The following is a 25,592-nucleotide window of genomic DNA, read 5'->3' as shown; positions in this document are numbered from 1 at the left end:
TATAATGAATTCAGGGAGAACATGTACAGTAATTATAAAGAATTGGAGGTGGGAACATTTGATTATAGTGAATTGGTATGGTGGTGAACTGTGTTGGGGAGATTGAGGAAACAGTAGAATGACTAGTAATGAAATGGGGGAAGCGTATAAAGGCTAATTAATTTATATTTTTATTGGGCAAGGGAAAAGTTGCAAATTATATCAAACAGGAGGAACAGTGGTGGCTAATTAATTTATATTTTTGATCATGGGTTGCACAATGGCTAACTATATATCAATGGTGAATGCATGTCTATATTCAGTGACGCAGTGTGGAGGATTCTTTATTCAGGAGACACATGTGTTTATATATATATACTGGATATATGTATAAATACATGTTTTCCTGAATAAATATATGTGACCTTTTTATTATCAGGGTCACAATGAGCAGGGCAGCAAACTCTGCAGTGACCACATCACGGTTTTAGGAAATTGGCAAGAGGATTTCAAAAGTTGGAAAAGAAACCAAGAAAATGGCTGTGTTCAGATGAGACATTAGTGGTAAGTGGTTAGTGGTAGGATATAATGTTTATTTTGTATCTACATTGAACAAAGGTCCATTTACAGGATGACAGGTGACACTAAACGACCATTGATCGGTAGACCATTAGCAATAGGTGGGCGTACAATAGTCTGTTTACATATGAAGACCACAGTAAATGATGTGCATTAATGAATTCAGCGATCTGTAATAGATCGTTTAGTGTGTATGGAATGCCATGGTTCTCCACTGAATGAGCCCTGTTTATACAGGACGATGCACCGCAGGGAATGATGATCTTTTGTTCTGCACAAATGATCATTTCTCCAGATGAACGAGCATTTGACTTGTCCATATGGTGATCGGCAGCATGTTTACACTGAAAGATTATATCTTAAGAACACTCGTTCACAATAAACTTTCAGTGTAAATGCAGCTTTATTTGCAGAGAGATGAGTAATACTCTTGTTTTAAAAAATCTCCCTTATTATGTTTCACATCTTCCTTTAGTATATAGGGTTTTCTCTTCTCTTGTTATATATAGCGCCATCCCTTATTACGCAATATTCTTTATTGTTATGTATAGCCCTGTACAAGAAAAATTGTCAAGGTACACTATGCATGTCTCTCTCTATCTCACTACATCCACCCATGTGTTCATCATATGACCTACTACATGACCTCCCAAAACCTATATCTTTTTGTCAATTTTAAGTCTGTGTTTCTTTATGTTGCACTTGTTTATTAAATAACTAGGTCTAGACATATATCCAGTCAGCAATTTTGATCATAAGGATCAAAAACTATCCAAGGTCCACTTTACTGTCAACTAAACCTTGCTGACAGTACCCCACTCCGGTATGCTTATGATCAAGCCCATTAATTAGCCCTCTGTTTGATCTTTTTGCTGACATTTCTACAAGAATCAAAAGTGTACACCCAACCACAGACACAGATGTGTTTCTAGAGATAACATAAACTAACAATCCTTCCCTTCTGACAGAATCCAAACTCTGCTAGCCATAGTGCCGGTCTTGTTCCTGACGGTCTCAAATGCTCTTGGCAACCATTAACTTGGAACTGTAATATACCTGAAATGGTCTTCAGATAAATCTTTATGTAGGACATAAATGTTTTATGGTAGTTTATTTTTTTTTGTGACTAAAAGTCATACTTCCAAATAGTAATTGCCTAATCAGTAGCTCTCTAGCCCATCTCCTATTTGTACCACTGTGTATATATAGTATATCAAGACTCGTTAATTGTAGCTAGTTTCTGCTACACTGAGTCAGTTTTCTGCTCAACATTAAAAATATTATAGTGAATTTTGATAAAAAAACACTGTTGACTTTCAAAGCTAATCATGCCTCCGAAGAGCAATAAAAGGATTTGAGCTAAGTAATGAATATAGTGATAGAATGTTAATTCTAATAAATATGTCATTTTTGTCAACTGAGACATTGTACCACTCAAAGAAAATAAAACTGTGCCATGAATAATGAATATGGCACTGATTATACCCTGTATCTACAAATATCTGAATAAGGGTTGATGACTTACAGCTTGATAAATGCTTGTTTAGCTTTCTAGGCCCAAAACCTTTCATGATTAATGGCACAGAATCTCTCCATAATTCTCCCTAGTGCTAACAAAATTGAAAACACTGAATATTCAAGAAGTGGAATTTCACCCAATTTTATGAGTAATTGTCTGAGAAATAGCACTGCCAAGAGAATAAAATCAAAACTTATGTGAGTTAGAAGAAAATTTAAATGAGCAATGTAAGAATCCTTGTAAAAAAAAATGTAAAAAAAGGGCTAAAAAAAAGTAATTCTGTACTTAAAAGCATAAACAGGGGAATATCTGTAGGGGTATGTTTCTTAGGTGAAACAGATCTCTTGTGTAAAATAGCACTAGCTTAGTAGATAGATGAGACCTCAACAAATCCCATCTACACATTTTGTAAGATTTCTGCTCAGATATTGACATTAGGTGCAGATTTCACCACAGCAAGTTAATTTTTTTTGGCACAATCTATGGCAAGTTTCACGCTTTAGGCCGGAGTCACACTAGCGATTAAATCGGACGAAAGCAATGCAATAAAAAATCGCATTGCATTCGTCCCAATTATATTCTCTGGTCCTGAGTGCCTGTGGCAGTGTTGGCTATTGGGGCGAAAGACTCGTGCGAGTTTCTGGCATTGAACTCACAAGTGTGACCCCAGCCTACTAGTGATAAACAAGCGTGTTCCGATAAGCATGCTCATATCTTAATCAATTATTTGGCACACCGAAAATACTCGATTAGGACACAAGCGTGCTCAGATAACACCTTAACCCCTTACTCCCGGGCCATTTTCCATTTTTGATTTTTCATTTTTTGCTCCCCTTCTTCCCAGAGCCATAACTTTTTTATTTTTCGATCGAAATGGTCACGTGAGGGCTTGTTTTTTGTGGGACAAGTTGTATTTTTGAACAACATGATTGTTTTTAACATATCGTGTACTGGAAAACGGGAGAGAAATTCCAAGTGCAATGAAATTGCAAAAAAGTGCAATTCCACTTTTTTTTTTACCATGTTCACTAAATGCTAAAATTGGCCTGCCATTATGATTCTCCAGGTCATTACGAGTTCATAGACACGAAATATGTCTAGGTTCTTTATTTATTTAAGCGGTGAAAAAGAATTCAAACTTTGGTAAAAAAAAATGGCACCATTTTCTGAGACCCATAACGTCTCCATTTTTGTTATTTGGGGCTGGGTGAGAGTTTGTTTTTTGAGCACCGAGCTGACATTTTTATTGATATCATTTTGGGTATATACAATCTTTTGATAGCATTTTGAATTTTTTTCTCGCTACGTCGTTTACCGACCAGGTTAATTCTTTTTTATATTGATGGATGAGGCAATTCTGAATGCAGCGATACCTAATATGTGTATGTTTGATTTTTTTTTTTATTGTTTCATTTTGAATGTGCTGATAGGGGAGTGATTTGAACGCTTATATTTTTTTATTTTTAAAAACATTTTTTTTTTTACTTCTGGCATGCTTCAATAGTGTCCATGGGAGACTACAGGGGTTGGACAAAATAATGGAAACACCTAACGTTTTGGCATCATAATCTTCAAACATGTTATAAACATGCAAACTGTGACATATGGTAATGTTTTGTAGTTGATTATTTGTGTTATGTGATATGTGTATGTAAATTAACTGTTAATTTTGCAGAATTGTAAGAACATTGATGAAAACCTGATACCAATGGCAGACCTCTCGGATTTTCAAAGAGGCCAAATTGTTGGTGCTCGTATGGCAGGCGCTAGTGTAACAGAAAGAGCCCGAATACTTGGCGTGTCAAGAGGTACTGTCTCCAAAGTAATGACTGCGGTTGAAAGAGAAGGAAAAGCGTCTGCAGCAAAGCACAGGTCCGGCCGAAAGTCGAAGTTGACTGAGAGAGACCGTCGGACTCTAAAGCGAATTGTGAGAGAGGATCGCAAGACCACGGCTCCGAAAATCACTGCTGAGCTCAATGAACACCTACAGAACCCAGTTTCCACAAAAACTGTTCATTGGGAGCTGCACAAATCTGGATTCCACGGAAGAGGTGCAATTAGAAAACCGCTTCTCTCAATGACAAATGTTTCCAAGCATTTAGAGTGGTGTAGAAACCTCCAGAATTGGTCCCTCGAGCAGTGGAAACATGTGATTCTCAGATGAATCATCGTTTACCATATTTCCGACCTCCGGCTGAGTGTACCTTTGTAGACAGCGGAAAGAAGCATTCCATCCAGGCTGACTTCTCCCAACCGTAAAACATGGCAGAGGTTCTGTGATGATCTGGGGTGCTATTTTGTGGAGATCCGCCGGGCCAATGATATCCCTTCATGGAAGAATTAACAGCCAAGATTATTTAGGCATTTTGGGCGACCAAGTGCATCCTATGGTTCAAGCACTGTTCCTGGAGGGGAACGCCATCTTTCAGGATGATAATGCACCAATTCATACAACTAGAATCGTTAAAGCATGGTACGAGGAATAGAGTTGAGCGAAACGGGTCGGTCAATTTCAGAAGTCGCCGACTTTTGCAAAAGTCGGGTTTCATGAAACGAAACACAACCATAGCGTGAGGTCAGCCACGAGGTCGGCGACCATGGCGCCAAAGTCACATTTCAAAAGATGCCTCCAGCGCCCTTTTTCAGCCAATGATGGAGGACGCACACTGTGGGCAACGCGATGACATAGGCAGCGGTCACCACCATCTTTGAGAAGGGCATGCAAGTGATTGGCTTGCTTTGTGTGGCATCACAGGGGCTATAAAAGGGCATGCACACTGACCGCCATCTTACTTCTGCTGATCTCAGAATAGGGAGAGCTGCTGCTGATGATGATTCTGTAGGGAGAGCGTTAGGCAGGGAAGAAGATACAAAAAACTGCTTCTGCTGCTAGCGATTTTGCCTGCACAACACACCAGTTAGTGTGCAGTGCAAGGGGAGGCTATATTTTGGTGCATTCAGCTCTCTTGGATATTAGGCTGCCTTATAAGGCTCCCTGATAGCTGCCTTGCTGTTTTCACCCTACTGTGCAAACTGCGTTTTTAAAAGCAAAAATACTTTTCATTCTCTTTTTTGCCCAGTAACCAAGTGTTCATTTTTCCACACTTTTGTGTGCAGTAGTCCTGCTTATTAGGCTGCCTGCTGCCATACTTGGGACTGAGAGCATCATTGTCAGCTTGCTAAAATCTCTAGGGAGATTCAAATTCTCCCTAGTCCTATATAGACATTTTATACAGCATCCAATTTCAGCCTGTTATATTGAGGTGTAATCTACACTGGGCCTGAGATAATAGTTCAGTGTTCTCAAGTCTGTAGGGAGATTCAAATTCTCCCCAGTCCTATATAGACATTTTATACACCATCCAATTTCAGCCTGTTATATTAGGTGTAATCTACACTGGGCCTGAGATAATAGTTCAGTGGCCTCAAATCTGTAGGGAGATTCAAATCCTCCCCTGTTGTGAGCTCATCTGTTCATTCACCTTTTGTGTCCGAGGATCTCCCTCTTCTGGTGAAGGAAGGTAGTGAGGCTGATTTGGATGAAAGAAACCAAACACTTGATCAGGTGGATTGTGACTGGATAACGGGAACTTCAGACTGGATATAAGGCAGCTGATGCCCTTCTGAGTGGCTGGTGATTTCTCTGCTGGATTCTTGGAGACCAGTCTGATTCCTGCTTCCCAAAGATAAGTTTTTGCTCTGCTATTGAACTTATTAGTTTTGGTTTTATTTACCTTGTTTTTGAGTTCAGTCATCCCCGGCCAGGGGTGTGCTGGATTCTTATTCCTTGATCAGTGTTCTCTTTTGCTCTGCTTTCAGAATATTCTGAGTGCTGATATAGGGTTTGAAGTCTAGTGACTTCAGGGTCCTTTTTGCTTATCAGTTGTGTTGGTAATATTTTTAGCAGGGTTTTCTCGGATTGCAGACAGCAGCTTTTCTGTCTTGTCCTTTTTAGTTAGCTTGAGCCCCATCGTTTGCTCAACCTACCTTTCTATCTGTGTTAGTGTTTTCATCTTATTTCACCATCATTATATGTTGGGGGCTGCCTATTGCTTTGGGGTCTGCTCTGGGGCAGTCAGTTTTTCCCTTTTCTCTCTTTAGGCTTATTTAGATCTCCGGCTGTGACGAGGTGTCTAGGATCACCGTAGGAACACTCCACGGCTACTACTAGTTGTGTGATAGGATTAGGGGTCTGCAATCCGCTAGTTTCCAACCTCTCTGATTTTCTGGGCTGAGCTTGTGTTTTGTTTTTTCCTCCTCGGTGACTCAATCATAACAGAATCACCAGCCATACCGCAGATTCTAGGGTACTCAAAAGCAGGAAGGAATTGTTAAAAAAAAAAAAAAAAGTGTCAGAATTTTTTTTTTTGGTGTATATTTTTTCCTCTTTTTCTCTGAGGCCATAGGAGGAATATATATATTTTTTCTGATGGAGTTTAAGCAATTGTCTGATCATGTGGAGCAGCTTGCTGCTGAAGTGCGAGGAGTTTCCGCCTAGCTTGCTCATTCACACGCTGCTGAACCAAAAATCCCCACTCCTGATGTGTTTTTTGGGGATCGGTCTAAATTTTTGAATTTTAAGAATAATTGTAAATTATTTCTTGCCTTGAAGCCTAACTCATCGGGGAGCTCTGCGCAGCAGGTTAAAATTGTCATCTCCTTGCTGCGCGGCGATCCCCAGGATTGGGCGTTTTCTTTAGTACCAGATGATCCTATTCTAACTAATGTGGACGCATTTTTTCAGGCCTTGGGGTTGTTGTATGATGAACCTAATGCGATTGATCAAGCTGAAAAGACCCTGTTGGCATTGAGCCAGGGTCAAGATTCTGCAGAACTGTACTGTCAAAAATTCCGAAAGTGGGCGGTCCTCACCATTTGGAATGATGGTGCCTTGGCATCTCTCTTTCGGAAGGGTTTGTCAGAAGCCGTAAAGGATACTATGGTGGGATTTCCTGTTCCCTCTGGTCTTGACGATTCTATGTCATTAGCCATTCAGGTTGATCGGCGTTTACGTGAACGTAAAATTACACGGGAAATGCTGCCACCTGTTGAACAAATGTCTGAACCTATGCAATGTGATAGAGTTTTGTCTAGGGCGCAACGTCAGGAGTTTAGAAGGCGTAATAAGCTTTGTTTTTTCTGTGGAGATGCCTCTCATACTATTTCTGTCTGCCCTAAACGAGAGAAACGTTTTGCACACACATTTGCTGTAGGTGGTGTACAACCTAAGTTTCTTCTGGCAATTACTCTGATCTGCTCCCTGTCCACATTTTCTGCTAAAGCCTTTGTGGATTCAGGAGCGGCCTTGAACCTAATGGATTTAGATTTTGCTAAACGTTGTGGTTTCCCTATGACACCACTGCGGACGCCTATTCCTTTGAAGGGTATTGATGCTACTCCTTTGGCGAAGAATAAACCTCAATTTTGGACCCAGGTGGTAATGCGGGTCGCCCCAGACCATCAAGAAAATTGCAGATTTTTGGTGTTGCATAATTTGCATGATACCATCGTGCTGGGGTTCCCCAGGTTGCAAATCCATAATCCAGTTTTGGATTGGAAGTCTGTGTCTGTGGTGAGTTGGGGTTGTCGGTGTGCTCTTAGTGACACTCCTGTTTTCTCCACCTCTCCCCAGTCGCATGAGGTTCCTGACTATTTGGCTGATTTTTATGATGTGCTTAGTGAGAGTAAGTCTGCGTCTTTGCCTCCTCATAAGAGTTATGACTGCGCAATTGAGCTGAGTCCGGGGTGTAAATTTCCCAAGGGTCGACTTTTTAATTTATCTGTACCAGAACATGAGGCTATGCGTTCTTATATTAAGGAGTCGTTGGAGAAGGGTCATATTAGACCATCCACTTCACACTTGGGTGCAGGTTTTTTTTTGTGGCCAAGAAGGATGGTTCATTAAGGCCTTGTATTGACTATTGCTCCCTTAACAAAATTACTGTTAAATATCAGTATCCGTTACCCCTGATTTCTGACCTATTTTCTAGAGTTGAAGGTGTTTGCTGGTTTACCAAGCTTGACCTCAGGGGGGCGTATAATCTTATTCGCATTAAGCATGGGGATGAATGGAAGACAGCATTTAATACTCCGGCGGGACATTTTGATTACCTGGTGATGCCTTTTGGGCTCACTAACGCCCCTTCTGTCTTCCAGTGCTTCATGAATGATATTTTCCGGGATTTTGTGGATAAGTTTCTGATCATCTATTTGGATGATATTTTGATCTTTTCCAGGGATTGGGACTCTCATGTGGAACATGTTTGGACTGTGTTCCGGATTTTGAGAGAAAACTCCCTATATGTTAAGGGATCAAAATGTCTTTTTGGTGTACAGAGGATTTCATTTTTGTGATTTATTTTGTCTCCGTCAACTATTGAAATGGACCTGGCCAAGGTACAGGCCATTTATGATTGGGTGCAGCCCACTTCTTTGAAGGCTCTCCAGATGTTTTTGGGTTTTGCTAATTTTTATCGTAAGTTTATAGCCAATTTTTCTGTTATTGCCAAACCATTAACTGATTTGACTAAGAAGGGCGCTGATTTGCTGAATTGGTCTTCAGAGGCTGTTTCTTCTTTTCAGGAGCTGAAGCGGAGGTTCCCTTCTTCTCCGGTTTTGAGACAACCCGATGTCTCACTTCCATTTCAGGTGGAGGTGGATGCTTCAGAGACTGGTGCAGGAGCTTGTTGTGAGTTCATTTTCCCCTTCATTACTGAGGCCCGAGGAACTCCCTCTTCTGGTAAAGAAAGGTAGTAAGCCTGATTGTCAAACACCTGAGGCTGATGATTGTGACTGGCTGAGTGGAGTTACGGACTGGATATAATGCTGCCGATGCCCTTCTGCCCTGCGGGTGATTTCTCTGTGGGATCCTTGGAGACCAGTCTGAATTCCTGCTCCTCCAAAGCTAAGTTTGCTGCTCGGCCTTTTTCTTTTTTGCTTTGACTTTGTTTTTGCTTTGTTTTTCTGGATTTCTGCCATTTCCTGCTGGGGTGTGCTGAATTCATTTAGCTCTGTCTTCTGAAAATACCTGAGTGCTGATTCAGTTTTTGAAGCCTAGCTGCTTCAGGGCCTTTTTCATATCAGCTGGTTGGCTTATGTCTTTGATAGGGTTTTGGCAGATTGCAGACAGCAGCCTTCCTGTCCTTTCCTATCTAGGTAGTTTTGGGGCCCCGTCTTTGCTCAGTCTATCTTTCTGTCTGTGTTAGTATTTTCATCTTGCTTCACCGTCATTATATGTTGGGGGCTGCCTATTGCTTTGGGGTCTGCTCTGGGGCAGTTTAGATTTCCCCTTTCTTTCTTTAGGCCTATGTATTTCTCCGGCTGTGATCGAGGGGTCTAGGGCATCGTAGGAACCCCCCACGGCTACTGCTAGTTTTGTTGATAGGTTCAGGGGTCTGCAATCTGATAGTTGCCAACTTCTCTGGTTTTCTGGACTTAGCTTGTATTTCTGCTTTTGCCTCCTACAGTGACTCATTCATAACAGGAGCTGCTTTGTCCCAAAAAGATCCTGTAACATCTAAAATGAACCCCTGTGCCTTCTTTTCCCGAAAGTTCTCTCCTTCGGAACGCAACTATGATGTGAGGAATCGAGAACTGTTGGCCATGAAGTGGGCATTTGAGGAGTGGAGACATTGGTTGGAGGGAGCTAGACATCAAGTTGTGGTCCTCACTGACCACAAGAATTTGATCTACCTTGAGTTGGCTAAACGCTTGAATCCGAGACAGGCCAGGTGAGCCTTGTTTTTCACACGTTTTGATTTTGTGGTCCCCTTTCTTCCGGGCACTAAGAACGTTAAGGCTGATGCCCTCTCTAGGAGTTTTTTGGCTGATTCTCCTATTGTGACCAAGCCTGCTACCATCTTAGGTGAGGGGGTGGTTCTTTCTGCCATCTCACCTGATTTGAGACGTGCTCTGGAGAAGTTTCAGGAGGATAAGCCTGAGCGTTGTCCCTGTGGTAGGTTGTATGTTCCTGACCAGTGGAGGAGGAAAGTGATGTCTGAGGTTCATTGCTCCGCGTTGGCTGGTCATCCAGGTAATTTTGGTATTAGAGATTTGGTGAGTCGGTCTTTTTGGTGGCCTGCCTTGTCTCGTGATGTCAGAAATTTTGTGCAGTCCTGTGGGACTTGCTACCGATCTAAGCCTTGTTCTCATTCTACTGGGTTGTTGATGCCTTTGCCGGTGCCCAGGAGGCCATGGACCCATATTTCAATGGATTTTATTTCTGATCTGCCTGTCTCTCAGAGGATGACTGTTATCTGGGTGATTTGTGATAGATTCTCTAAGATGGTCCATCTTGTACCACTCCCTAAGTTGCCATCTTCCTCAGAGATGGTGCCCTTGTTTTTGCAACAGGTGGTTCACTTACACGGGATTCCTGAGAACATTGTATCGGACAGAGGAGTTCAGTTTGTCTCTAGATTCTGGAGGACCTTTTGTTCCAAGTTGGGAACTCAGTTGTCCTTCTCCTCTGCATTTCACCCTCAGACCAATGGGCAGACGGAGAGAACAAACCAGACTTTGGAGGCTTATTTGAGATGTTTTATATCTGCTGATCAGGATGATTGGGTCTCATTTTTACCCTTGGCCGAATTTGCTTTAAATAATAGAGCTAGTTCTGCCACTTTGATGTCACCCTTTTTCTGTAACTTTGGGTTTCATTCTCGATTTTCTTCAGGGCAGGTGGAGTCTTCTGCCTGTCCAGGGGTTGACACTGTGGTGGAAAGAATGCAGCAGATTTGGGACCAAGTGGTGGATAAGTTGTCTGTTTCCCAGGAAAAGGCCCAGCGGTTTTCTAACCGGCATAGGACCATTGGTCCTCAGTTTAAGGCGGGTGATATGGTCTGGTTGAATATCTCTATAAAAGTGGCTTCTCCAAAGTTTAAACCTAGATTTATTGGACCTTACAAGATTTTGGAGATTATTAATCCGGTCTCTTTTCGGTTGGCTCTTCCTGTTACATTTAAGATTCATAATGTGTTTCATAAGTCCTTGTTGAACAGGTTTATTGAACCAGTGGTTCCTATGGCGGCACCTCCTGACCCTGTGTTGGTTGAAGGTAACATGGAATATGAGTTAGAGAAGATACTGGATTCCCATCTGGCTAGACAGAGACTCCAGTATTTGGTTAAGTGGAAGGGTTATGGTCAGGAGGATAATTCCTGGGTCTCTGCCTCTGATATTCATGCCAAAAAATTGGTGCGTGCTTTTCATCGGGCTCATCCTGATCGGCCTGGTGGCTTGGATGAGGGTTCGGTGACCCCTCCTCAAGGGGGAGGTACTGTTGTGAGCTCATCTGTTTATTCACCTTTTGTGTCAGAGGATCTCCCTCTTCTGGTGAAGGAAGGTAGTAAGGCTGATTTGGATGAAAGAAACCAAACACCTGATCAGGTGGATTGTGACTGGGTAACGGGAACTTCAGACTGGATATAAGGCAGCCGACGCCCTTCTGAGTGGCTGGTGATTTCTCTGCTGGATTCTTGGAGACCAGTCTGATTCCTGCTTCCCAAAGATAAGTTTTTGCTCTGCTATTGAACTTATTAGTTTTGGTTTTGTCTACCTTGTTTTTGAGTTCAGCCATCCCCGGCCGGGGGTGTGCTGGATTCTTATTCCTTGATCAGTGTTCTCTTTTGCTCTGCTTTCAGAATATTCTGAGTGCTGATATAGGATTTGAAGTCTAGTGACTTCAGGGTCCTTTTTGCTTATCAGTTGTGTTGGTAATATTTTTAGCAGGGTTTTCTCGGATTGCAGACAGCAGCTTTTCTGTCCTGTCCTTTTTAGTTAGCTTGGGCCCCATCGTTTGCTCAACCTATCTTTCTATCTGTGTTAGTGTTTTCATCTTATTTCACCATCATTATATGTTGGGGGCTGCCTATTGCTTTGGGGTCTGCTCTGGGGCAGTCAGTTTTTCCCTTTTCTCTCTTTAGACTTATTTAGATCTCCGGCTGTGACGAGGTGTCTAGGATCACCGTAGGAACACTCCACGGCTACTACTAGTTGTGTGATCGGATTAGGGGTCTGCAATCCGCTAGTTTCCAACCGCTCTGATTTTCTGGGCAGAGCTTGTGTTTTGTTTTTTCCTCCTCGGTGACTCAATCATAACACTCCCCAGTCCTATATAGATATTTTAAACACCATCCAATTTCAGCCTGTTATATTGAGGTGTAATCTACACTGGGCCTGAGATAATAGTTCAGTGTCCTCAAGTCTGTAGGGAGATTCAAATTCTCCCCAGTCCTATATAGATATTTTATACACCATCCAATTTCAGCCTGTTATATTGAGGTGGAACCTACACAGGGCCTGAGATAATAGTTCAGTGTCCTCAAGTCTGTAGGGAGATTCAAATTCTCCCCAATACTATATACACCTTGAACCTTGTTTTACAGTACCATATTGCTGGTGGTATTTTGGGTACATTTTCCCAAAAATGAGGAAGTGTGATGGAAGAGGCCGTGGAAGTGGGCGGGGGTTGCTAGCTGGTAATGATGGTGTTGGTGGTGGTGGTGGATCTGCTGGTAGTGGCAAAAGCACAATAGCCCCTAATGCAGTAGGTGATGAGCCTGCGTCATCATCTGGCTCCACAAGGCCTCGAAGGCTCCCTTTTCTGGGAGTAGGTAAACCGCTTTTAAAGCCGGAGCTTCAGGAACAAGTTTTGGCTTACATTGCTGACACAGCCTCCAGCTCTATCGCCTCCTCTTCTGAACTTTCAAAAAATAAAAGCATTGAGTCATCATTGGAGGCTCATGGTCAGGAACCACACCTTTCCTTGTGTCCTTCATCTCTACCAAAAGTAAAAGATGCGGCAGGCCACACCACAGATTACTCCATGGAGCTCTTTTCACATACCATGCCTGGGTTATCAAGTCAAATCGTGAATTACCCAGTCCAAGAAGAATCTGACATGGAGTGCACTGATGCACAGCCACTGCTAGATTTATCTGCTGGTACATTCACTCAGAGCACTACATTGTCCTTGCAGTGTACTGAGCCAGAATTTGACCCTGATGAAACTCAGGTGCCCCTTCCTGCATACTATACCACCTTACATGGTGACACAGAGGAAGCTGCACATGAAATTGAAGAGGTGATGGATGACCCAGGTGTTGACCCAGATTGGCATCCATTGGGGGAAGAGGGTGCCGCTGCCAATAGCTCAGAGGAGGAGGAGGAGCATCCGCAGCAGGCATCGACATCGCAACAGCTGTTATCTGGCATGCCCGGAGCAGTCCAAAAATGGGTTACAAAAAACAAAAGATTTGCAGGACCTCTAGGCAAGACGGTCAAATTAGCACAGCGTGCAAGGCCTCAAAATGTCTTCCATAGTAGGACGAGTGCAGTGTGGCACTTTTTTGAACAAAATCCTAATGATCAGGCAAAGGTTATCTGTAAGAAGTGCGCAAAGACCTTTAACCGAGGGAAAAATCTGAGAAATTTGAAAACCAGTTGCATGCTTAGACATTTAACCACCATGCACTTGCAAGCGTGGACAGACTACCAAACCTCACGAACCACATGTGCAACTGCTCCCAATGAAGGTAGTCAGCAACGCTACATCGTTTCCCCCACTGTAAGCCCACCGATTAGCACACCACCAGCAGCAAATGTTGAGGTGTCGTCGCAAGGCCAAAGTAGTCAGGGAATCACAATGTTATTGCCATCATCAACCCTCTCTCAGTCTGCCATGTCCACCGCTAGTTCCACCATATGCAGCTCTCAAGTCCAGCTCACCCTACCAGAGACTATGAGTAGGACAAGAAAGTACTCATCCTCTCATCCGCGTACACTAGGTTTGAACACCCACATTGCCAAACTAATCTCATTAGAGATGATGCCCTACCAGTTGGTTGAAAGCGAAGCTTTCCACGAACTCATGGCCTACGCAGTACCACGCTATGACCTACCCTGTCGGCACTTCTTTTCTCGCAAAGCCATCCCAGCCCTCTACCTTCATGTGAAAGACCGCATTGTCCATGCGCTCAAGCAATCAGTGAGTGTAAAGGTGCACCTCACAACAGATGCATGGTCCAGTAGGCATGGCCAGGGCCGTTTCTTGTCCATCACTGCGCACTGGGTTAACGTGGTGGATGCAGGGTCCACAGGGGATAGCGGCAGTGGGACAGTGCTGCCTAGCCCATGGTATAGGAAACAGTTGGCTGTAGGCATTCGACCCGCCTCCTCCAGAAGCGAAAGCTCGTCCACAGAGCGCAGTCGCCCGAGCACTCCATCCGCAGCTGCCAGTGTTGCACACTCGGTGTCCCACTATCGAACAGCTAGTGGTAAGCGTCAGCAGGCTGTGTTGAAGATTATGTGTTTGGGCGACAACAGACACACCGCGGAGGTACTGGCTGACTACCTGCAGCGATAAACTGAGTCATGGCTGGGCAGTCTACATCTTGAGGTAGGCAAGGTAGTTAGTGATAACGGCTGGAATTTTGTGGCAGTCATAGCCCTTTCAAAACTCCGACACATACCATGCCTGGCTCACACCTTGAACCTGGTGGTGCAGTGCTTCCTCAATAATTATCTGGACTTAACAGGCCTGCTCCAGAAGGTCCGAAGACTGTGCTCGCACATCCGCCGGTCGCCCGTACACTCCAGTTGTATGCAGAAGCTGCAGCGATTGCTCCAACTTCCAAAGCACAACCTAATTATCGACGTTGCAACAAGGTGGAACTCCACCCTGCACATGGTTGAGAGGCTGTACGAACAGAGGCAGGCTGTAATTCATTTGTGGGAGGATACACGGCCAGGCACTTTGAGGGCAGACATGGAGTTGTTGGGTGTGCAGTGGTCGAAGCTGAAAGACCTCTGTAAAGTCCTTCAGTGTTTTGAGGAATGCACACGACTGGTAAGCGCATATGACGCCATCATAAGCATGAGCATCCCACTTATGCGTCTGCTCATGCAAACTTTGACGCACATTAAGGAGCAGGCGTCTGCAGCCGAGGAGGATGAGGAAGAGGAGGAGGGAAGCCTTGATGACAGTCAGCCATTGTTTGCTCCGGGACCACTCCTGGACAAGGTGGAGGAAGAAGAGGAAGAGGAGGAGGAGGATGATGATGGGGATGATTATTTAGGGGAGGAGGATGCTTCTCATGGGGCAAGAGAAAATATTGGCGTGGCAAGGTCAGGTACAGGGTTTGTGCGTGACAGTAGGGATGTGGATTTGCCAGAAAGTGCTCCTCCACCCAGCACTCGCAGTGCATCATTGACACGTGGAACATTGGCCCACATGTCAGATTATGCCTTGCAGATCCTAAAAAGGGACCCCCGCATGGCCAAAATGATGAACGATGATGACTACTGGTTGGCCAGCATCCTGGATCCACGCTATAAAGGCAAATTCCAAAACATCATTCCACAGGAGAACCTTGACCTAATATTGGCTAACAAACAAGCAACTCTGGTAAACCGTTTGTTTGAGGCATTCCCAGCACACAGCAGCGGTGATGGTTCTCCAACGAGCCGTAGGTGGCAACATGGAAGAGGTGTTCGTGGTGCACTCATCAGAATTGGCGTTGGAGACAGGGGTTTCATGACCATGTTGTGGACTGATTGTTCAAGTCCCGCTCACACGACTGGTAATACTGCATCGATTGAAAGTGACAGGAGACAGCAGTTGTCAACTATGGTTACAAACTACTTCTCGTCCCATATCGTTGTTTTCCCTCACAGGTCATTCCCCTTTGACTATTGGGCCTCTAAACTGGACGCCTGTCCTGAATTGGCACAATATGCCTTTCTGGAGCTCGCTTGCCCTGCTGCTAGTGTGCTATCGGAAAGAGTCTTCAGTGCTGCTGGCTCAATCCTGACAGAAAAAAGGACCCGTCTGTCGATCCAAAATGTTGATGATCTAACCTTCATTAAAATGAACCATGCATGGGTTTCAAAGGATTTTGTCCCACCTTCCCCTGATGACACATAGGTTGCCAGAAAAATGGCTCGCTTTTTTCTTCTTCTTCGGACTTCTCCAATATCTCCATTTGCAGCTGCTGAATGTCCAACATCAACATAAGCCATTTTTTAAACCTCCCTAACTGGGCTGCCTCTCCCCCCATGGCTGGGGTCACCACCTAGCGCATGCAACCGTGCAAGTGCCATTGCCCTGGACAGGTGGGTGAGCCGATTCTTTGGCGCCGGCACTGGCACAGGGTCCCTCATAATGCAATCAAGTGTCTCTGACGGTGGGGGTGCACACCCGCCGTCAGACACACCGCCGTACTATGAGGGGCCCAGTGCCAGTACACACACCCACGAGTGGGTCCCCCTTGCTTGGGCAGGGCCCCAGCATTTGCAATATTTACCTCTCCCTGCTCCTCTGCTGTGTAGTCTGGGCTGTCAAATCCTTCCCTGGGACTGCCATTACAAATTTGGTGAACTGATAGATGATGGTTAAGACATAGCTATGCCCTGTCCTGCTGGCGGGGCTCTAGCTTCAGATGATCAATGGCTTCCATTACCCTGAAATAGTCTGTGGATGGATACCATACTTTGGAATAGGTGGTATCCTTCATTGGAGACTGCCCTTCCCGTGGTTGTTCCTTCCCGGGGAAAGACCTGGCTAGTCATTGCTTGCGTTGAGAAACATGTGATGGTGTCTCCGCGGCTTGTGTTTTGCATGTATTTACATATTTCCCATAAGGGATGGGAGCATTGCTCTTGAATCACTGCGTTGAGAAACATGTGATGGTGTCTCCGCAGTGTTGGATGTTGATCTCCATGATTTCATTCATCCTCATTTTTCACAGTCCTCTAGTAAGCTGGACGCGGACCGCGGGGGCATGCCTGAGTCTCGTTCGTTAACGGAATTAAGCTTGCAATCTGTGCAGCTTTTTTGTGGATGGCATGGTTGAGGTTGCCCGTGTTGAGTCCAATTAAGCCGCAGGCTCCACTCCTGGTCGTGCCCTTCTGGACATTCCTTTAAGGTTCAGCTTTGCAACCATACTGCCCCCGGAAACCAAACACTTTTCCTGACAGTGACATTCTGGTCAAAGAGTGCGATGACATCACGTCTGTGCGCCCTCTGCCTAAACAGTCCAAGTGCAGAGAGATAGAAGATGGGGATGACGAGGAGTCCAGAGTACAGGGATTCCTTAGCGAGGAGACTTATTTAATTGTTTTAAAGGTTGGGAGCAATTTTTGGGGAGTACGATACTCTGGAGATTGATATCTGGGGCCCACCATACACTGGAGAATTCCAAAGGTGGACATCAGTCACTGGAGCAGCATTTACAGGGCCCATTATACACTGGAGCATTAGAAATGGGGCCCATTATATATGGAGCATTATTTGGGCCCATAAGACACTGGAGCTTCATCCATGGTGAACATCATATACTGTAGCATTATGTGGAGCTCATCATATACTGTATCGAACATTATATGGGACCAATGATTCTGTGTGGAGAAATATAAGGGCCTCATTACTCTGTATGGCGCACTATGCGGTGGTCATAATACTGTATGGAGGAATATACTGTCTGTTTTTGGAGCTATTGGAGAATTTAAAATGGATATCAGTCATGTGATGTAAGAATTGAAGTATTTTTCATTGTACTGTACCGCTATTTCTCTGCCGTATCAAAGGATCATGAATTGTGTCATGTGTTAAAGGAGCCCAGTGACACTCTTTGGCCCTGGGCCCACGAAAATCTGGAGCCAGCACTACCCCCCACAACTTTATCCAAATAACCCCCAGTTTTCAATGCCTAACTATTATTATAAAGTAAATTAAGGTTGACAAGCTTAAGGAATAAGAATTGATGTTTTTGGCATTAAAATGGGCACTCTTTGTGTGTTTCCTGTCCTCCACTCACTGCCGACTTTTCTTCCCCATTGACTTACATTGGGTTTCGTGTTTCAGTCGGACTTCGACTTTTCACAATAATCGGCTGATTTAGTTCGACCCGACTTTTGCGAAGTCGGGTTTCGTGAAACCCGACTCGACCCGAAAAAGGCAAAGTTGCTCATCTCTAACGAGGAACATTGTAATGAAGTTGAGCATCTCATCTGGCACCCACAATCCCAAGATCTCAACATTATTGAGCATTTATGGTCGATTTTAGAGATTCAAGTTAGACGTCGATTTCCGCCGCCATCGTCGCTCAAAGAACTGGAGGGTGTTTTAACTGAAGAATGGACTAAAATTCTTTTGGAAACAATTCACACCTTGTATGAATCCATACCTCGGAGAATTGAGGCTGTAATCGCCGCAAAAGGTGTACCTACACCATATTAAACTAACTTTTGTTGATGTTTCCAGGTGTTTGCATTATTTTGTCCAACCCCTGTAGAAGCTGCAGTGGTCCGATCGGCTCTGCTGCATACAGGAGCCTGTATGTTGCAGAAATGCTCACTTGCTATGAGTGCCGTCCACCGGGAGGTGCTTATAGCAATCCAGCTATGACAACCATAAAGGTCTGCTGGAGACTTCTGGTTTTCATGCCAAACCATTGGTGACCCGCGATGTCGTGACAGAGTCACCGATGGATGGGATTTCTGGCATGCTTGCTGGAAGCGCGAGTTAAATGCCACTGTCAGATGTTGACAGCGGCATTTAATGCGTTAACAGCTGCAGGTAAGTCGCTATTCCACCAACGGCTGTTGGAGGCACATGTCAACTGTTCAAAAAGCTGTGACATCACCGCATACATTATTTCCATATGGTGAGATTACAGTGTGAAAACAACGTGTACATTATTTCTATATGTTGAGGCCACGGTGTTGTGATTTCACCATGTACATTATTTGCATTTGATGAGATCACAGTGCTCTGACATCATCATGTATATTATTTCCATATGGTGAGGTCATGATGCTGTCACATCACCATGTATATTATTTCCATATGGTAAGGTCAAAGTGCTGTCACATCATCATGTACATTATTTCCATACAGTGAGGTATGAGATCACGGTGCTGTCACATCACCATGTACATTATTTCCATATGGTGAGGTCATGGTGCTAAGACATCACCATGTATGTACATTTTCCATACGGTGAGGTCACGGTGCTGTGACATCACCATGTACATTATTTCCATACAGTGAGGTATGACATCACAGTGCTGTCACATCACCATGTACATTATTTCCATATGGTGAGGTCATGGTGCTAAGACATCACCATGTATGTACATTTTCCATACGGTGAGGTCACGGTGCTGTGACATCACCATGTACATTATTTCCATACAGTGAGGTATGACATCACGGTGCTGTCACATCACCATGTACATTATTTCCATACGGTGAGGTCACGTGCTGAGACATCACCATGTACATTATTTCCATAAGGTGAGGTCATGGTGCTGAGATATCACCATGTACATTATTTCCATAGGGTGAGGTCATGGTGCTGTCACATCACCATGTACATTATTTCCATAAGGTGAGGTCACGGTGCTGTCACATCACCATGTACATTATTTCCATACGGTGAGGTCACGTGCTGAGACATCACCATGTACATTATTTCCATAAGGTGAGGTCATGGTGCTGAGATATCACCATGTACATTATTTCCATAGGGTGAGGTCATGGTGCTGTCACATCACCATGTACATTATTTCCATACAGTGAGGTTAAGGTGCTGTCTCATCATCATGTACATTATTTCCATATGGTGAGGTCATGGTGCTGTAACCTCACCGTTAACTTTATTTTCATATTGTGAGATCATGATGCTGCGATATCATCGTGTACATTATTTCCATATGATGAGGTCACAGTGCTGTACATTATTTCCATACTGGGTACTGCAAGTTTTTCATTTGACCACATACTATTTATTATTCATACTTTACGACGTAGCTGGGTTCATATTAGAATGGTGCTCACCTCTAACAGAATCTTCTTCCCATCTCTGTAGGTTTTTATATTTGTTATATTCCGTGCAGGTAAAATAATTTTTTCTCTACTCCAGAAAATTGATGATGGTGGGTTGGAGATAACATCACAACTGATATTAATTGGATTGTTTTCCCAAGAATAATAGATTGTTTGATTTGAAATAAATTTTGGTGCATCTGTTGGAAGACAAAGTTTGCAATGAATATTACAGATGAATTACTTTTGCTTTGGAACATTTAATTGATTTGTCACAATTGTAAATGTAACATCTATACGGATCGAATCAGGCTCAGGTGAAAAAGAGAGAACAAATCATCATAATCTATGAAGGGTAAAATTGGAAACAATATATGAAGCAAAACAAAGTAATACGAGACAAATCTACAGTAAGCTAATACAGAATGTGCCGGAACACTCACAAATGCAGCTCCCGAGGTTACTGAGCTTTTAATATAGAAACACATCTCCAAAAAGTTGTGTCCGGGCCATGTCTACAATTGTGTAGCATCTCTTCTTCTGTGTCAGGCAGTACGGTGGCTCAGTGGTTAGCATTGCAGCGCTGGGGTCCTGCGTTCGAATCCCACCAAGGACAACATCTGCAAGGAGTTTGTATGTTTGTATGTTGTTTGTATGGTTGTGTGGCTTTCCTCTGGGCACTCCGGTTTCCTCCCACATTCTAAAGACATACTGATAGGGAATTTAGATTGTGAGCCACATCGGGGACAGCGATGAAAATGTGTGCAAAACTGTAAAGCGCTGCAGAATATGTTAGCGCTATATAAAAATAAAGATTATTATTATTATTACAATCTGGGAAGTGAGGAGACCAATTTCTGGAGTTTTGGAAGAGGAATTGTTACCCCTTTCTTGTTTGATGTAGGGTTCAATTGCTCCAAAGTCCTGGATCTTCTTTGCCAGATTTTTTTGATTCATGATGTGCCAAATGTTTTGTATTGGTGAAGTCTGGACTGAATGAAGGTGGCTGGTTCATCACCTAAACTCTACTTATATGTAGCCATGCTGTTGTGATATATGCAACTTGTGGTTTAGCATTGTCTTGCCGTAATATGAAGGGCTTTCCCTGAAAGAGACGTTGTCTGAATGGGAGCATATGTTGTACTGAAACCACAATATAATGCCAATGCTTTTCATGATCTGTAATCTGCCCATACCATTGGCACTAATGCAGTCCCATACCATCAGAGGTGCAGTTTTTTGAACTGTGCACTTCTCAAAAGCTGGAGGGTCCTCTCCTCTTGTATCTCCAGATTTCTGTGAGTTTTGGCTCAGAGAAGACGGCAATAGTTCCATAATTTTTAGATACAGCTGTTCAGAGATTGATGAAACTCTCACCATAGAATCATAGAATCATAGAATCGTAGAGTTGGAAGGGACCTCCTGGGCCATCTGGTCCAACCCCCTGCTCAAAGCAGGATTCGCTAAATCATCCCAGTCAGATGCCTGTCCAGCCTCTGTTTGAAGACTTCCATTGAAGGAGAACTCACCACTTCTCGTGGCAGCCTGTTCCACTCATTGATCACTCTAACTGTCAAAAAGTTTTTTCTAATATCTAATCTGTGTCTCCTCCCATTCAGTTTCATCCCATTGCTTCTAGTCTTTCCTTGTGCAAATGAGAATAAAGTTGATCCTTCTACAATGTGACAGCCCTTTAGATATTTGTAGACAGCTATTAAGTCTCCTCTCAGTCTTCTCTTTTGCAAACTAAACATTCCCAAATCCTGCAACCTTTCCTCATAAGACAGGGTTTGCAGACCGGTCACCATTCTGGTCGCTCTTTTCTGAACTTGCTCCAGTTTGTTGATGTCTTTTTTAAAATGTGGTGCCCAAAACTGGACACAATATTCCAGATGAGGTCTGACCAAAGAGGAGTAGAGGGAAATAATGACTTCACGTGATCTAGACTGTATGCTTCTGTTAATACATCCTAGAATTGCATTTGCCTTTTTTGCTGCTGCATCACACTGTTGACTTATATTCAGTCTGTGATCTATTAGTATACCCAAGTCTTTTTCACATGTGCTGTCACTTAGCCCTATTCCTCCCATTCTATATATGCTTTTTTCATTTTTATTGCCCAGATGTAGTACTTTGCATTTCTCCCTGTTAAAAACCATTCTGTTAGTTGCTGCCCACTTCTCCAGTTTATTTAAATCTTTTTGAATCCTCTCTCTCTCTTCACTAGTATTAGCTATCCCTCCTAGCTTTGTGTCATCAGCAAATTTAATCAGTTTACCCTCAATTCCTTCATCTAAATCGTTGATAAAGATGTTGAACAATACAGGGCCCAGGACAGAGCCCTGTGGTACCCCACTTGAGACATTCTTCCAACTGGATGTGCAGCCATTTACGACCACTCTTTGGGTCCGATCACTAAGCCAGTTATGAATCCACCTAACAGTTGCCTTGTCCATTCCATACTTAGTCATTTTTTCAATAAGGATTGTATGAGAGACTTTGTCAAATGCTTTGCTGAAGTCAAGATATACTATATCTACAGCATTTCCTTGATCCACCCAATCAGTGATACCGTCATAGAAGGAAATTAAGTTAGTCTGACATGACTTATTAGTTACAAACCCATGCTGACTCTGTTTAATCACTTCATTCTTATCCAGGTACTGACATACATGTTGTTTAATAATTTGTTCAAAGATCTTTCCTGGTATAGAAGTCAGACTCACCGGCCTATAGTTGCCTGGGTCCACCTTCTTCCCCTTTTTGAAGATAGGAACAACATTTGCTCTTCTCCAGTCTTCTGGCACTTCTCCTGTTCTCCAAGAATTTTCAAAGATTATGGAGAGGGGTTCAAAAATTTCTTCTGCTATCTCCTTCAGTACTCTGGGGTGTAATTCATCTGGACCTGGAGACTTGAATTCATTTAGGTTAGCTAAGTGTTTCCTCACTATCTTTCTGTTTATAGATATCCTGGATTCTTCTATTCCCTTAATAGGACAGTGAATAACAGTTGATGTTACATTTCCTTTCTGAGAGAAAACAGATGCAAAATAGGAATTTAAAAGTTCAGCCTTCTCAACATCCTGTCTTACCATTTCATCATTTTCATCCTGTAAAAATCCTATAGCATCTTTGACTTTTCTTTTACTTTTGACATATCCCCAAAATCCTTTATTATTGCTTTTGACATCTCTTGCAAGCCTCAATTCATTTTCAGCTTTAGCAAATCTGATTTGTGCCCTGCAGGTTCTGCAGACAGCATTATATTCTTCTTTAGATATGCCTCCCTCTTTCCATTTTATAAACATTTTTTTCTTCCTTTTTAGCATGTGCTTAAGTTCTATGTTCATCCATCCTGGTTTCCTTAAATGCTTCCTATTCTTCCCTCTTTTCGGAATTGTTAACAACTGTGCTTTGAGAATTTCATTTTTCAAGATTTCCCATCCTTCCTGGACATTTTTGTCTTTAAGGATATCCAGCCATTGGATCCCTCCAATTCTCTTTCTGAATCCCTTAAAATCTGCCTTTCTGAAATCTAACCTTGACGTCTGAGTCTTCACATGTCTTCCGCCTCTAGTTATCCAAAATTCTAAAATAGCATGGTCGCTACCTCCTAGGGTCCCAGCCACTTTTACCAAAAGCCTCTGCCTCTTTAACATGTTCTTTTAATACACATTATATGGGTTCACGGTCTCAGGTAAGTGCTAGAGTTCACTCAAGGAACCGCATTGTCAAAGCAGTGTGAAATTTATTGAACTCCATAAACTTGCTCAGCTCTTTAAATAAAAGCAGCCTTTTTTCAGCAAGCATGTTCTAACAAAACTTACAGTCTTTTTCAATGAAGTCAAAGCAGTAACATAGTCTGGCCTAGACGGCAATTCAGATCCTGCTGTAGGTTTGTTGCTCTCACATTCACTGGTGACTCAGACACGGCTGATCTAGTCCCAGTTCAGTCACACAAAAATGGCTAATATTCCTAGCAACCAGTGATACTTGCCCTTTGGTGAAGTTTCCTCTCAGGGAAACTCTGGCCTGTCTCTCTCCAGCTCCAACACAAATCCAATCTGCTCAGCTTCCCCAGCTGACTGATCAATGAATACATCGCCTGGTTCTAGTCATGGCCATGCTGGCGCACCTAATCAGAACCTGTGGTGCTAGGATTTAACCCTATCCTACCTGGCTTTCCTACAACAGTTATGTGACTTAGTCTTAGGCTGGTTTCACATTAGCGTTATTTGTGCAATGCATCATGCACGTCCATGCGCATGCATCATGCGTACCAATGTTTAACATGGCGTGCACATAGTCATGCGTTTGCATGCATTCGTATGCATTTTCGTAAGCATGCGTTTTTTCGTCGTGTGCACCTAGGCGCGCAAGACACAACCTGTTGCATTTTTTGGTCCGCCGAATGGCGTCAAAAAGCGCATGCGCACGCTTGCGAACAGAATGCGACAGAATAACGCATTACAGTCTATGGGAACGCAGGCGTGCGCCTGGACATGCGTTCGTCTGCATTTTCGTGTGCATGTGTTTTTGGCGTAAATATGTGTAGACACTGGTTTTAACCCCTAGAGAACGAATGCGCATAAAAACCACAAACGCATGCAAAAACGCATGATGCATTTTTTGCATGCATTTGTATTGCGCATGATGTGCTGCGCAAAAAAACGCTAATATGAAATTAGCCGCTGTTCTTCGTTACCACTTGAGTTCATGTTTTTAAATGGAAAAACATCTAACTTTGACCGTCTGATCTGTGTTCTATGTTCCGTGATAAATAAAATATAACAGATTTCCAATTCTTTGCATTCTTGTTTTCTTTTCATTTTACACATAATTTTTTCAACTTAGTAGGAATTTGGATTTATGAGTATACTGTATATGTCAGTAATTACATTTGAAATTCAATTTTTTTAATCTTTGCATATACGGTATCTTGGTGCATACAGAGGCTGATGCACACTTTGGTTTGCATATATTGCAGTTGCCTCAGCTTGCAATATTCACATTTTCTTTTTCTATTAGCAGGTGCTGATCAGATTTTTTTAGAAAAGTATTTATATTTTATTTACATTTTATTGACTAGTTTTATGCTGCACCTCTGTTGTGATGCTACTGGGACTTACTTTGGGTTGGGTGATCATGTAAAAAACTAGTTTCATGAATTCTCTTTCTTCTTACAGGCATAGCCAATATTTATAGCTACCAGCACAAATCTCCTACAGGCACAGCGAGAGAGAGGGGAAGGCATTGTAACAGGCATGTCGTGTGTGAAGACCTGTGTTACGGCACAGAGATGTGACGCCTGTGCAGGAGCGTGATGTCAAGGACACTGAGTGGATGACTTAAGGTGCTGTCACACATAGCGATGCACCAGCGATCCCGACCAGCGATATGACGCGGTCAGGATCGCTGGTGCATCGCTAAGTGGTCGCTAGTGAGCTGCCACACAGGCAGATCTCACCAGCGACATCGCAGGGGTCGGGGGTCGCTACTTACCTGTCAGACGAGGTGATCTTGACGTCCTCCCTCCCGCATCCACGCGTCGCTTGTCTCTACAGCAGGAAGCCCCAGCAGGAAGCTGACGACGAGAAACATTCCAGGACGTTTTCGCGTGATCAGCGATAACCAGCGGGGGAGCGGTCGGAGGTAAGTATCAGACACAGAGATATCGCTATAACGTCA

General features: G+C 43.3%; 1 protein-coding gene across 7 annotated transcripts in view; it reads right to left on the bottom strand.

Annotated features, from left to right (window-relative positions):
• NCAM2 (neural cell adhesion molecule 2) overlaps positions 1 to 25,592 on the bottom strand; it is a 588,464-nt gene that overhangs the window by 160,936 nt on the left and 401,936 nt on the right. For all 7 annotated transcript variants that reach the window (XR_012233936.1, XM_073584499.1, XM_073584500.1 and 4 more), the window contains one exon: positions 19,917 to 20,104. Coding sequence is in view for 6 of the 7 variants with exons in the window: in XM_073584499.1 (XP_073440600.1) it covers positions 19,917 to 20,104 (188 nt within the window). In the remaining variant the exon portion in view is untranslated. The remainder of the gene's footprint in view (positions 1 to 19,916; positions 20,105 to 25,592) is intronic.

Source organism: Dendrobates tinctorius, unplaced genomic scaffold (genome assembly GCF_039654945.1).
Source record: "Dendrobates tinctorius isolate UK_male_01 unplaced genomic scaffold, ASM3965494v1 ptg000084l, whole genome shotgun sequence".
NCBI lineage: Eukaryota > Metazoa > Chordata > Amphibia > Anura > Dendrobatidae > Dendrobates > Dendrobates tinctorius.
This window is presented reverse-complemented; position numbering and strand designations above follow the sequence as displayed.